This window comes from Cynocephalus volans, chromosome 5, assembly GCF_027409185.1.
Source record: "Cynocephalus volans isolate mCynVol1 chromosome 5, mCynVol1.pri, whole genome shotgun sequence".
Lineage (NCBI taxonomy): Eukaryota > Metazoa > Chordata > Mammalia > Dermoptera > Cynocephalidae > Cynocephalus > Cynocephalus volans.
In genome coordinates, this window is record NC_084464.1 from 84,056,436 (window position 1) to 84,072,356 (window position 15,921).

At 37.1% G+C, this 15,921-nt stretch overlaps 1 protein-coding gene across 6 annotated transcripts in view; it reads right to left on the minus strand.

Annotated features, from left to right (window-relative positions):
- HMGN3 (high mobility group nucleosomal binding domain 3) overlaps positions 1–11,727 on the minus strand; it is a 32,500-nt gene extending 20,773 nt beyond the window's left edge. For all 6 annotated transcript variants that reach the window (XM_063097468.1, XM_063097467.1, XM_063097466.1 and 3 more), the window contains exon 1: positions 11,555–11,727. In XM_063097468.1, coding sequence (XP_062953538.1) covers positions 11,555–11,569 — 15 coding nt within the window. In that variant the 5' untranslated portion in view covers positions 11,570–11,727. The remainder of the gene's footprint in view (positions 1–11,554) is intronic.
- Between the last annotated feature and the right edge of the window lie 4,194 nt (positions 11,728–15,921).

A 15,921-nucleotide genomic window follows, 5' to 3' on the forward strand; every position in this document is an offset into this window, starting at 1 on the left:
AGGACATGAAGGTGCTATTCTGGTGCAACCTGCCTCAGCTGAGTCTGTGCTGAGGGCGGGGTGGGGATGAGCTTAACATACCAAGTCCCTGAGGCTGAGTTAAACCTTGGCCTGACTCTGTCTGTGGCCTGGGCCAGAGTGCTTTCCCAACTTCCCAGAGTGCTTTTCCCAAAAGTCTCTGGACTGCTCATCTCTAAGAATGGATAGGTGTTCTGGGCCTCCAGGCAGAGGGATAAGGTCTGAGACCCTCTCACCTGAGCCCAGAGGGGCTGGAACCCAGCAGACTCCCAGAATTTAAAAAAAAAAAAAGAAGGAAAGAAAAGAAAAAGAAGAAGGTCAATGAACTGGGATCCAAAGCCAGTTAGTTCCATGCTGTAGTTCTACTGGTTTGCTGAAAAAATGAAACATAATTTGAAACTGTGTGTAATTTGTCCACTTACAGTCACAAAATATATAACTGACACTTTTGAGAGGAACATAATACATCAAAAATCTTCAATGTGCAGAAAGTCAATCAACTGGGACATAAATTGTGTGCACCAGAGGCAGTTTCAAATCCATCAACATGAATTAATCCAGTTAAAGCCAATGATGGAAGTCAAGGTCTGCATCTCCTGGATCCAAATACATTGAATTAAGGACCAACAGATTCCTTCCCTAGACAGACTCCCACACCGGGCAGGCCAATCACATAGTGAAGTTTAAAAGAGAGGCCCACGCAGGCTCCCAGACTTGAGAGCACAGTTTCCACAGAAGAATGGAAGGACATGGTATGGTGGAAAAATTCTTCAGGCCGTCTGAGACCTTAAGCAACAAACCTAAAATTCGACCTCTAATTTTTCTAACTATGAGGTGGGGTTAATCATACCTGTGTTATAGAAGATACCCTATCAAAATAACTTTTACATCAAGTGGAAATTAGAGAATACACTGAATGACAAAGAAGATGTCACTGCAATTTAGCTAAACTTGTGGTTAGAAAAATTATAGCATCAAACTAAAAAGCTTCTGCGCAGAAAACAAAACAATTAAAGTGAGGATACAACCCACAGATTGAAAGAAAATAATTGCAAACAATACATTATAAAGGGCTAATATCAAAAATACATAAGGGACTCAATGTACTCAATAACAACAACAAAAAAAAACAAAACCAAAAACAAATAACCCTATGAAAAAAATGGGCAAAGAACCTGAGTAGACATTTCTTAAAAGAAGACATGAAATGGCCCAAAGATGTAAGAAAAAAATCCTCACCATCGCTAATCAGGGAAATGCAATTTAAAACCGCAATGAAATATCATGACACACCTGTTAGAATGACTATTACCAAAAAGATGACAGATAACAACTATAGGTGAGAATGTGAAGAAAAGAGAACACTTGTACACTGAAGGTGGGAATGTAGATTAGAACACTGATATGGAAAATAGTATAAAGTTTTGTCAAACAGCTGGAAATATAACTACCATATGATCGAGCAATCTCCCTTCTGTATATATGTTCAAAGGAATTGAAATCAGTATGTCAGAAATGTCTGCACTCCCATGTTCACTGCACCATTACTCACAACAGCAAGATCTCAAAACTACAGAAGTTCTCATCAATGAATGAATGGATAAAATAACTGTGTATATAAAAAGTAGAATTCTACTCGCCTTTAAAACAAAACCCTGAAAATTCTGTTAATTGTGACAACATGGATGAATCCAGAGGACAAGTTAAATAAAATAAACCAGGCACAGAAGACAAATACCACATAATTTTACTTATATGTGGTCTATAAAAAAGTCAAACTAATAGAAGTAGAGTAGAATGGAGGTTACTAGAACCTGAGGGTTGGGATGTGGGTCAAAGATAAACGGGGACACGTTGGTCAAACGGTACAAAGTTTCAGCTGAGCAGGAGGAATAAGTTCTGGTCACCTATTGCACATCATAGTGAATACAGTTAATAGTAATGTACAGTATATTTCAAAGTTGCTAAGAGAGTAAATTTTAAATGTTCTCATCACAAAGAAATGATAAGTTTGTGAGGTAATGGATATGTTAATTAGCCTGATTTGATCATTTCATAATGTATACATGTGTTGAAACATCACACACCTCATAACATATACAGTTATAATTTGTCAATTAAAACAAAATAAAAAGGAAAAAATACTATATGTTGAGTTGCACATACTTTTACTATTCTGGGTTTTTAAATGGTCATAAACACAGATCTAAGTATTTTTTTTTATCTCACTATTAAAACCAAAGAAAAAACACCAAGTCATTTCTATCATTTTTTTTATATCACTTTACATTTTTCAATGTAAAACATTTCACAATGTTGTTGTGAAAAAGAAAAAAGAAAACCAGCACCTCTCAGGGTAGATTTTGTATTTCTTTGTATGGAGTCAAAATAACCAAGATATAATTTTAAAATACTATCACTTTGTACAGTAAAAATGATTTAAAAATAATGTTTGCAGTTAAACATTCATCATTTGGTAATCCACAACACTGAAATGAAAATCTGTCCAGCCTTAGGTCCAATAGATTTTCCTAGCTATTAAGCTTTTATTCTTATTAGATGAGTTCCAGAAAAAGCACCTGCTCATTTTTTAAACCCAAGACCTAAGTAATGGTGGCTTAATATTTATAATACAATCTCTCAATATACTGTATAATATGCAACCATATTTACATATTCTTATTTATAGAGGAGTATCCTATCATCCTATATATAGCACATTTATGAAGACAATGTATCTTGGAAATAGCAAATCCAGCAGTTCATGATAGAATTTGAGAAAATATGAAGTCTTAGGCTTTCAATACTCAAAGAAATCAATACTTGGGAGAGGACACTCGTGTGTGTGTGTGTGTGTGTGTGTATCTTGTATATAACCCTACAGTCCATTAATTACTGAAATACCTAGAAGGATTCATGATAATGTACCTCTCTTACCAAGCACAAGCCTGGACCCTGAGGCCAACCTTAGGACATGATCACAGATAATAATGACTTGTTGGGTAACTTTCTATGACTGGTACTTAGAAGGATGGTATCTTAATTAAAAACAGCATTTTAAACAAATGAACACTCACATATTTACATAACACTTGATTCTTCCTTGTTTCATTCATTAGGCACCTTAGTTTTAATCAAAATACATGAGGTTATTAGAAATAAATAAATACAGGAAGTATTACGGTGTCATGGTTAAGAGCAAAATTCTTGAGTAAAAGAAGACTGGGTTAGAATGCTGGTTCTATCACTTCCTAGTTGTGTGATCCAAAGGAAATTCCTTAGTTTCCTAAATCACAGTATTCTCCTCTGTGTATGAGAAAGGTTGCTGGGTTCACGGGTTAAGATCACAGACTCTGGAGCCAAACTTCCAGGAGTAAAATTCCTGCCCAGACATTTTGAACTCTGTTAATCTCTTGGTGCCTCAATTTCCTCATCTGTAAATTGGAGATGAGAAGAGTACATATCTTACTGGGTGGTTGGGGGATTATGTTTATTAACGCAAAGCACTAAGAACAGTGTCTAACTTATAGAAAACCACAACAGTTACAATACATAACACTTATCTGAGAGATAAGGATAGCCTCATAGAACTATTGTGAGAATAAAATAAAAAATTACAGTATTATATTTCCCACATATGTTTATTTCTAATAACTTCACATGTTTTTATATAAACTAAGGTACCTAATGAATTTAAAACACATAGCTCAGGTCTGGTACATCCAGGCTTTCAATAAATGGTAGCTATTTAAATTTTAATACTAATAAATATATTTCTGTTAATTAATGATATAAATTTCTCAAAAAATAGGAATTTTTGGAGCCTATTTTAAAATTTAAAACCATTTTCTCTATTTCCCTACTTCTGAATGTGCATATCATTTACTTTATGGATGATTTAATAAACATTTGCCTTAGGCATATCTAAATGGCCCTGCTTGTGGACATGCTCACAAGATTTAAGAATACTGGATTCAATAAATACCTTGACCAAGAACCACTATGTTATTTGATTGAACTCTTCTAAGAAGACAGTGAAATGCACAATAAATAAGCAGCCAGTGAAAAAGGAATTCAACATTTTGATTTGGTTTGTTATCTTCAACACTGATTTTTAAATTACTCAGGAGACTAACATCATATTTCAATATACTAGGTACTGTGAAAGCAGACAGCTTAAATGTTATTTATTTCAGTCACCACTTCCAAATTGTACCCTGAAGGAGAGTGGAATATATTTAACTGTGGTGTAAACAAAAGCAGTGTTTTAGGGGGAACATATAGGAAAAGAGGATCACTTGATAACTGACTTGCCAAGGGAATTTTAATGCTACAGAGAAATATTTTTACACATTTTTTTTTCTGTGAGAAAAAAATCAACCATGTAAAAAATGCACAAGATTAAAGCTTATGTTCTTTCAAAAACACTACATTTATTATTTGGTCATTGAATATCTACCCCTATGTTTGCAGTAACATCCAGGGTGAGATCTGCTTGCTCTCTATCCACTGCATGTGCCATTTGTCCTCCTACAAATTGGAAGCTTGGTGCTTATGACAAGCCTATTATTTCACTGTGGCTCTCTTAATAATTAAAAACATCATCATCATAAAAATGAACATCCATTGGCATTGGTGGTTTTACATATGCCAGACACTGTGCTAAGTATTTTGCATTCACCATCTCATTTAATTTCCACAACTCAGTAAGGCAGAACTCATTATTATCCAGTTTTACAGATGAGGAAGGAAACTGAGTCTTACAGAATTAGAAACTTAGAAGCTTAGAGAGAGGTTAAGTAACCTGCTCTAAATCATATAGCTAGTAGAAAGTGAATACAAGAAATAATTAAACTTAATACTTTCTTCTCTTGAAAACAATTCATTCATCCATTTGTTCGACAAATATTTATAGTATATGTGCTAGGTGTTAGGGTGTATAAAAGAAAGATCAGGGCCAAGCCCGTGGCGCACTTGGTAGAGTGCTGCGCTGGGAGCGTGGCAACGCTCCCGCCGCGGGTTCGGATCCTATATAGGACTGACCGGTGCACTCACTGGCTGAGTGCCGGTCACAAAAAAACGAAAAAAAAAAAAAAAAAAAAAAAAAAAAAAAAAAAAAAAAGAAAGATCAGAGCCGTCAAAAACTTCATAGTCAAGTCATATTAGAAGGATTACAAAACAAAGTTAATTCAAAAATAGGTAATCAATCAAATAACTTGTGCTGATTCAGAAACATTGTTTCTTCTTTGGACATTCAGCCTGACCAAACCTTTGAATGCTCACAGCTCACAGCTTTTCCTATGGCTCATTATCACTTCTTGCCATGAATTATAAATACTTGCATATGTGTCTTACCCACCTTGTCAGACTGAAAGATCCTTAAACACAAGTGCACTTACCCATTCACTCCAAAAAGGGTTGGGAAAAAAAACAGTAATTCTTCACTTAATTTCCCAAGGTGGTGGTACCTTGCATAAAGGTGATGCTCAATAAATGTTTAACATGGAGTAAATGAAAAAATAAAATGTACAGCTGTGCCATTTTGGAGGCTTTACTCAAATATAGGTTCCATATCAATATTTAACTCCATTAAACTCAGCAAGCATTTATGGATGTCAGTCCCTTTCATATTCAAATTAGGAGACTCAATATTGCTAAGAAGGCAATCCTCCCCAAATTGACTTATAGATTCAGTTCAATCCCTATCAAAATCATAGCAGCCTTTTTGTAGTAATTTACAAGTTGATTCTAAAATTTATATGGAAACACAAGACTTAAAAGCCCAAATGATTTTGGAAAAGAAGAACAAAGTGGAAGACTGACACTACCAGATTTAAAATCTTACTATAAAACCATAGTAATCAAGATAGTGTAGTATTGTTGTAAAGATAAACATAGAGATAATGGGACATAATTGAGAGTCCAGAAATAAAGCTTTATATTTATGATGAATTGAATTTTGACAAAGGTGCATAGGCAATTCAGTGGAGAAAGGATAGTCTTTTCAACAAATGGTGCTGAGATAATTGGATATCTATATGCCAAAAAAAAAAAAAAAAAAAAGACTATTAAACCCTTATTTCACACCATACACAAAATTAACTCAAAATGGACCACAGACCTAAATATAAGAGCTAACACTATAAAACTTCTAGAGAACTAGATAAAATATCTGTGATCTTGAATTTGGCAAAGATTGATCAGATATGACACTAAATGGGTTTCATCAAAGTTAAAGACTTTTGTTCTTCAAAAGAAGCAAAACTTTTAATGCTACAGTCGGAAAGAAAATATCTACAAATCATATAATATCTGATAAAGGACTTGTATCCCTAATGCAAAAGTAATAATAATAAATAAATTTTTTAAAATAGGGTTTTTTTTTTTTTAAAGGATGTGTATCCTTAATATGCAAGGAACTCTTACAACCCAATAATAAGACAAATAACCCAATTAAAAACATGGGCAAAATATCTCAACAGACATTTCACCTAAGATATACATTATCCTAGTAAACACATGAAAAGATGTTCATCATAATTATTTATGACAGAAATATAAATTAAATTTCATTAGAACGTCTATAAGTAAAAACACTTACAATATCAGGTATGAGCAAGGATGTGGAGAAACTGGAATCCTCATGAATTTTGGAAAACAGTTTGGAAGTTTCCTAAAATGTTAAACATAGACTACAATACAACCCATCAAGTTCTACTCTTAGGAATCTTCCCAAGAGAAATGAAAATATATGTCCATGGGATGACTTATATACAAATATTCACAGCAGCATATTTGTAATTACCAAAACCTGGAACAATCCAAATGTCCATCAACTTGTGAAAGGGTAAAACAAAAAATGGTATAACCATACAATGGAATATTATTGGACAATAAAAAAGAATGAAGTAGTGATGAAACTCAAAAATATTATGCTAAGTGAGAGAAATCAAACGCAAAAGACTACATATTGTAGGATTCCTTTTATATAAAATTTCCAGAAAACGCAAATTGAGAAAGTAGATCAGTGACCATCTAGGGTTGGGGTGGGTATAGGGAGTGGCTGTAAACAACATGAGGGACCTTTTCGGGGTGAAGAAAATATTTTAAAACTGGATTATGGTAATGGTTGCACAACTCTATAATTTATTAAAAATCATTTAAATGTATACTTTGGATGAATGGACTTTACGGCAAGTAGATCACACATCATACTTCAATAAATCTTTTTTTTTTTTTAAAGAAATTAAACTCTCATCCACATTGCTTGATAGTGCTGAATGTCTGTATAAGTGCCTCAGCACTGGGCAGTGGTACTTTCAATTTGTCTAAACCAGACTGACTTAAAAAAATCACATCTCATTATTCTTAATAATGTGCATTTCTTTGATTTCTAGTAAAACTAAACATTTTCACCTACTTGAATCTATTATTTTCCTATAAGGGTATATCTCTTTTCCATAAGGACATGTGAAACTCTACCTTTTTTTTTTTTTTTTTTTTTTTTTGTCGTTTTTTCGTGACCGGCACTCACACCGGTCATTCCTATATAGGATCTGAACCCGCGGTGGGAGCGTGCCACGGGCTCGGCCCATAAACTCTACCTTTTTAAAATAGGAACACCTTTTCAGTGATACGTGGTATAAATATTTTTTCGTAAATTTGAATTTTTTTTAACAGAGTTTTTCTGCCACGTTGAAAAAGTCATTTTCATGTAGCCAAATTTATCTGTGTTTTCATTTACAGTTTCTGTCTTTGGTGTTATGACAAGTGATATTCTTTTGAAAGACTAATTATCAGAAACCTTGAGCACTGTTAGTTAATCATGTCCTATATCAAGCCCAATGCTACTGGGCTTTTCCATTTTAAGAAAACAGATAAAAAGCTGATTTCAAATTTCAAAACTAGAGGCAGATGGGCTTTTCTCCCTTAAACCTTTTTTAAGTGTAAAGCGAAATTGCTGTTTTACATGACAAATTTATGAAAAATTGCCTCATTAAAGAACTTCTAATGTGATACACTAGACATTTACAATAGTTCTAGTGATAAGGAACTAGAAAAATAAACAGTATGTGAAAATGTGTTTGCTGCTGCTAATTGTGACAGGACTGTGATTCTAGGCCTCACTGGCTGATGCCTCTTTGTAGAACATCAGATCTGACCACTGCAGGCATTTGTGGATGTCTGACCAGAAGAGTCTAGACCTCAAGTCACTCACTGTCCCACCACCACCTGAGTCCATAAGTGTTACAATTTCTCCTGCTAGTCCCCTCACTCACAACCCATTATGTAATAAATACAGGAAACTCAACTTTATTTAAATCGTATAAATTCAGACAGAGATTGATATGCACTGAAGAACTCCTCACTGTTAAGTGCTATGCTGCTTCAAAAAATAATACAGCAGTTATAAAAAACCATTGGTATAATGTAGCTATGACTATCACACACAAAGACATATATAAAACTTACAAAGAAATTCATAAGAACATTTTATATAATGTGACTTAAATGTTATATAACTGAGGCCTGGTCACACTACGAGACAATCAGAAGATTCATTCAAATGCCTGATAACAGAAAATGACTGATTTTCTTGGTATATTTGAGTCCTACCCACACTATGCAGACCAGCCCAAATTCAACCTTCTCTCCTCATCTATCCTATACCTTTTGTAGTCTATAACTATATATTCTGAAACATATAAACAGCCTTAAAGTTATTCAATCTGTTTTGTGCCTGCAAGTCTTATCTCATTCAATTAAATACAAGCTCCAAGAGAGCAAACTGCAAAATTTAATCCCTACAGCATTAAAACAGTGCTAGGATTCCAGATGTTTTTATTGACTACGTTAGTACCACTTCTTGCTCTGCAGAACAACTTAATCAGAATGTTCATTAAATAACATTTCTTAATTTCTAGGAAAAAGCAACACAAGGGGCAAAGATAGCAAAAAAAAAAAAAAAAAAAAGTATTATGGGGGCACTTTTAAAGCTTATGGTAATGTAGAACAAGCAGTTCTTTAGTCAAGAAAAATACTGTGGAGTACTATGTAAATGCTTTGGCAGTTACTCTAGCTTTACAGATTTCTTAAGAGCTACACATAGATTGTCTCTGCTTTTTTGTTTGTTTGTTTGCATCTAGGAAGCTTTACCTAATGATGGTGGTTTCTAACGAAGGTTCCAGTGAACTCCAGGGTTCCATGAGGCAGCGCTAAGGTTTCACTGACAGATGGGATGGCCATGATAGCTGTGTTTGATCTGTCGTTGCACCTGCCCAGGTACCGACCCAGGTCTCTGGCCTCCAGGTATAAATGAAAAGCCTTCCTATTAATCAAGGAGGGGTTTCCATCTCTGAAGAACACTCTGATGCCCTGAAAAATGACACATAGGTGCCTGGACACCGGTCTGTCCCTAGTCCCAGGACTCTTGGCTTGCTAATGCATGGGGTTCCCTGCCAAAGCCAGTTATTGTGTTGCTCTTCTTTCCCTCCCTTCTGTCTCCTTGAGAAGGTGGACAGTAAGGGAAAGTAAGAGTAATGGTTTCACCAACTCTGCCCTTGAATGTCAAGGAAAGATTCTACCAATTCCAGGTCTATTATACACAGAAAGTGCACATCTAACCTACTGTTTATCTAAACATTGGTTAATAATTCCCAGGAGAAAAGATGGCTCCAACATACTTAGTAACCCATTTCTTGATGATTAGTTCCTTTCACTCTACTAGAATTCCCAACCCATCATTAAAACCTATGATAAAATGTTGAAAATGGTGATATTTTAATATCCTCATCTTAGTACAATAGGGCTAAAAAATCCCACTATTTTCATAAAAATTAAGTTTAAATAATGAATCTCAAGTATCAATACTTTTAATATGCCATCCACATTCTTAAACTGGGAGTCCTTTGGGATTTCCTAAATTCCTCTTAACCCACCCATCACTAAATGAAGGGGATGAATAAATTATGGTAGAGAGTAAAGACTTTTGGGATCTACAGCATATGATTAACTCATTAACTCTTTGCTATTAGCTATTGGTTGGTGGGATGTTGGTCAATTTATGTCTTTAAGCCCCAGTTCAATGGTGATAACACGGCTCAAAGTGTTCTGAGGATTAAATGAGATAATACGGGTCAAACTCTGCACAGGACGAGGCAGACAACACTGTCCGTGTGTACAAACTCTAAGAGCTTTAAAAACTGTTTTAATTACGTTTTCTAAAAAGTGTAGTAGGAGGCAAGTTTCCACCAAATTCTTGAAATGACATATAAGGCAAAAAACTTCCGAATCTTAAAAGCGTCAATATTTTTTAACAATGCAGTCACTCACAGACACAAATCAGTCCACAATCTTTAATTGATAAAGCAATATTGTTTGTAATTTCGCTTCATATTTAACACCCACACCGGTTGACATTGTTGGAAACACTGGGGCAGGCTGTGGGCAAAGCATTTTCTCAGGAACCAACCGTCACACACGTTTCCTCGCGGAGGAGGAAAGCCTTCCCTTCCCTCCCTGGGACAAGGACATGTCGCAGCCCGACCACGAGGGAGATGTGTGTCCCCGTGCGTGGTATTTGGTGTCCGGGGCCTGAGCGGAAGGGGACACAGTCCGCAAGGAGTGGAAGATGAGACTCAGATGACCCTAGTTTCCTCTACGCAAGGAGAGGCGCGAGAGCGCGCGGACGCCCTTCCCCGAACGAGTGTGGGTTCGAGTCGCCGGAGAGGACCTGATGGCCTCTGACCTTGGACTGGCCATATTGGGCACCCTAGGCGCCGTCCTGTCTTCCACGCCACCAACTCCGCCGCTCCCGCTGCGAGCTGCAGGTAGGTCCAGGCCGCCCGGGCGCCGCCTGCCGAGTGCCCGGCCCTGAGTGACACCGGAGTTGGTACATACGGGTCCGCCGCGGAAGCGAGCAGGAGGGTGAGCGCTATTTTAAACATGGCTTTCCCTCTCCCTCAGCCTTAGAGCCACCGGGGGCACCCGGCCGCCGGCACAGCCCACATGGGAATAATCTCAACATCTGCCCGGTTTATTATTATTATTATTTTTCGATCTCCCTATGCTTGTACTAGTTTTTCCCCTCTCGCTGCTTTCCCTCTACACTAAGCACAACCTGGCAGTTTGCAAAGAGGAAACTCCCCTTCTGGCAAGGGGAATGAGAAGCCGCTTTTGCTTCTTCTTGTTGGGGGTGGAAACCATTCCAGCGAGAATGAGTTCATAAAGATGGGAAGCCGCGTCTCTGGAGAGAAAGTAACAATCAGAGATCGATGAGGACGGAGGGGAGGACGGAGGGAAGGAGGGAGGGAGGGAGGGAGGGAGGGAGGGAGGGAAGGAGGGAAGGAGGGAAGGAGGGAGGGAGGGAGGGAGGGAGGAATGTTTGCAACAGGCATCTGAAAACAAGCGTGGAGAACCGAAGAGATTCCCAACCCGGGGGTTACTACCGCGCGTATTCCGCTTGATCCACTGCAATGACAGGATTTGCTGTAAGCACAATTTGAAGGCCTTTGAAATCTTTTTTGGTAAGACTTACCTTTCTCTTCGGCATAATGACTGTGTTGGTGCAGCAAAAAGTAAGCAACGGGCTGGAACTGCTGGCTCCGCCGCTGGATGCTGCCTCGGCCGCCGCAGCTGCTCACGCGCAGGACACCGCGTAGCCCGGCCTCTCCGACCCGCACCTCGGCGGCTCCCTCCCGGGCCCTCCACTAGCTCTCCGCTCAGCTTCTCCAATGAGGAGCCCCGCCAGCCGGCCGCGAGGCCCCATTGGCCGAGGCAACGTTCTAAATTCCACGAGGGCACGCCCACCTCCGCGCGCACGGTACGCGCTGTTGTAGTTTCCCCTTCACCGAAAAAAAATCTGCCTGGCGACTGAGCATGCCCAGTTAAACTAGTTGTCCCCAGGCCACACAACCCGGGAGTTTCATTGTTTTGCTGCTCCGTCTTTGGGTTGTATCAGTAAGAACAGTGTGTGCCTTCATAGGAAGGAAAAAGAGTAACGATAGTCACGTTAACTTCATAATGTAAATATGTACACAGCAGAGAATTTATACATTTCCTGCGGGGAAAGGCTTGTAATGAATGTTACCTGATAGAGACCTGTAAAGGGTGGGAAGGTACTCTATTCTGGGAAAGTATGCCAGTCTCTAGGGTCTCCGTTAACTTCTCTGGATATACAATAGTACCTAGAATTGCTTTGCTCTAATTTTCTAAAATTTGTCATTACAAGTCACTCACTAATTCAACCAACTTCAGGCTAGGTGTAAAGATGAATAGGATATGTTTGTTATGGAAATTAGGAAAAGAAAGAACAAGGTAAGAACAGATTATTTTATACTGAAAATATATACTTTATATAAAACATATTCATATATATATGCCACACTTTATGCATAATTTAGTGTTCCTTAAAGTTCTACAAGGAATTAAACAGGCATTGAAACAACACTCCCAAATTTATTTTGAGACCAGTTTTACACTGACAGTAAAACTTCAAAAGAAAAGAAGGCTACAGAACAGCATCCTTCATACACATAGACACAAAAATCGTGAACAGAATTTTAGTAAATCGAACTCAGAAACATTTAGAAGGATAATACATCAGGACCAGGAGGGTTTATCCTGGGAATGCAAAGGTGATTTAACATCTGAAAATCAATCAATGTAATTACCATATTAGTAGAATAAAGAAAAAATGGTTATTTCAACAGAGGCAGGAAAAGTGCTAGTGAATAGGTAAGCAAATGGATAAATGAATGTAATGTAATACTACTTAGCAATAAAAAGGAAAAAAATATTCCTACATAGATGAATATCAAAAACAAAATGCTGCGTGAAAAAAGTAAAATACAAAAGACTATACTGAATGATTTCATTGACATGAAATTATAGAAAAAGCAAAACTAGGCAAGATTTAGTTTCAGCATCATCATAGAAGGCAGAGTTCAATCATAGGAAAATGTATTGATGACCAAAATATGGCCAAATCCACTTTGGTCACACAGAGGCTGTAAATATGTGTTAAAAATATCATCAAGCAAGTAGTTTTAACACGTCACTTTGTCTTTATTAATTTTCAGAATAAATGAATTGGTATCTTAGGAAACTCCAGAGGTGACCAAGGGCTTTCTCTTTCAGAGCATCTTTACAAACTCATGGGTTTTTGTGTATTTGGTGTGCTTCAGTCTGTTGCTATCATTATTATTCTTTTAATGCTCATACTGCCCCATCTTTAGTCTATGAGAGCCTTTTCAAATTAGTGCCTATGTCCTTTTGACATGATCCTAATTATCTTTGAGAGATTCCTTGCTCGCAGGCATTCAGTGGATGACAATATACTCTTAAGAACTAAGATAAAACCAATCCATTGCTTAATGCTGCATAAAAACTTACAGGTTAGTGTTATTACCATTAAAATGATATTTATTATGAAGATTTCTTGGAAGAGAGTTAATTTGCCAAGTGCTTGATAGTTAAAAAAAAAAAAAAAGCCAGTGAAGACACTTTTAATAAGGTAGGTGTGGCGAGGATGCATAGCACTTGAAATCTGGATTAAATTGTTTTTCTTTATATACATGAAAGATGCCACAGCAAACGTAGGCCTAAGGTAAAATTTTCCCCTGTGATGAAAAGTAGCTTACTAATTTGGCTTCTTTAGTTGATATTTTTCAAGGCCAAACAATCAACAACAGCAAACAAAACTGTGCATGTTTTTACTGCACATAATAAAACAGCTGCAATGAAATGGAAGCTTGCTGGTTGGATAAAGAAAGTTGATTGTGAGGACCTTAAATCACTTGAGTCTCTCAATTTATTTGCAAGTGATGAAAATAACACTTTGGTTGAAAGATAACACCAGTGGTTATCTTTCCTTTGATGTGGATTGCACGTGACTGAACAGGACTCTCTGGAATGAAGTGTTCTCTCTTATACCTTCAGTAGCCTTCAAGATCTGGGAAAATCAGTACAAACCTCTGCTGGCAGCCCTGGAGGTAGGAGGAGTAAGTCAAGAGAATGCTTTGGTGAGTAGCTAGAATTCCAGATTGAGATAAAGACACCAGAGCATGCCACATGCAAGACTGTGAGGTGGTCAACCTGGTTGGAAGTAAAGACTCACTTGTTTATCTGCATTTTCCACTGAGCATTTCTACTGCTTTGAAATATCTAGCTCCAAGACAGTAAAAGCAGTATGTGTATACTATCTTAGCTAAGGTGGACAATGGACAAATTAAGGGATTTACCGCGTGAGGAAGAAAAAAGGAAAAATTAGCAAACAAACTTCTTTTCCAATTCCACCTCCTCTCTCCTTCTTCCCTACTCAAAACTGTTGGAATCTTATACCTACCCCAGCATTTTTTAAACAGCAGGGCAAAACCATGTAGAGTCTTGACTCTCATAAAGGAAAACAGAGAGAGGAAAAGAAAGAGAGAGAAAGGAAAAGGAGAAGGGAAGGGAAAAGCAAGGAATGGGATATAGAAAATATCAATGGGTTTCACTTAGTGAAGGTAAGTAATGTTTCATAAAATGGTTGTTTCCATTTTCCATATGTGTTCACATAAACACACACGATAAACACTTATATGTGTATTTCTCTGTTTGTGTGCTGGGTTGTGATGTGAAATGTATTTTTAGTATGGGTCTTGATCAAAAAAGTTTAAAGCGATTGCACAGTACCAATGAATCTTGTGGGTTTTTAGGACTCCAGCAATTTCTTCCTCTTCAAGAAAGGTTCTTAATCTTCAAATCTTGTAAGGAAATTTTGAGAGGAAGTTTTGAAAGAAAAGGATGACTTGCAAATCACCTCCTTCCTGATCTGTCCCTCCTTCCTTCTTTTAGACAGACACAGGTAGTCTCCTGAAGGCATTTGCTCTAAGTAATGGCAAATTGCTGGAGAAGTCAGGTCTATAATCTATATATTGTTGCTTCTGATAGCTCTGTAATTCCAGGTCAAGTTATGGTTCTTCAACAAATAGGCCAAAAATTCCACAGCGAAAAATTCAGGAATGTAACAAATAACATGCAAGAGGTGGCAAAAAAATATTCTATTTTGTTTGTATTTTTATCAGTCAGGTCTATAATTTGATTTGGTTGCCAGCTTTTGAAGTGACCAAGTTTAGTTTTTACAAAGCAACCAGGAGAGTCTAAGAGCCATCAGTCCCAAATCACATGCGCTGCCTGGTAATAATGCATATCCCCAGATCCCACTCCAACCTACTGAATCAGAAATTTTTATGGCTGGGCCTGGGAATCTGCATTTCAAACAAGCTTCTCATGTAATTCTTTTTTTTTTTTAATTTATTTTTTAATTGAAATGAATTGATTGTACATATTTATGGGACACAGTTATATCTTAATACATGTAATGATCAAATAAGGGTAGTTAGCAAATTCATCATTGCAAAAATTTATCACCTTTGTGATAAGAATATTTGAGTTCCTCTCTTCTAACCATTTGTGAACATACAATAAGTTATTGTTAATTATAGGTTTCTAGCACTACTGTATACCATTGGCACTTATTTTCCCTATCTAGCTGTAGTTTTGTGTCCATTAACCAACTTCTCACTATCCCCCTCCCCTCCCCTACTCAGCTTCTTGTAACCATAATTCTATTCTCTACTTCTAGAAGTTCAACTTATTATCTTTTTTAGCTTCCACATGAGTGAAAACAGGTAGTATTTATCTTTGTGTGTCTGACTTATTTCACTTGACATAATGTCTTCCAGCCTCATTCATGTCACTGCAAATGACAGGATTTCATTCTTTGCTGAGCAGTATTCCATTGTGTATATATACAACACATTTTCTTTATCCATTCGTCTGTTGGTGGATACCTAGGTTGATTCTATATCTTGGCTATTGTGAATAGTGCTATAAACATGGGGGTGCAGATATCTCTTTGAT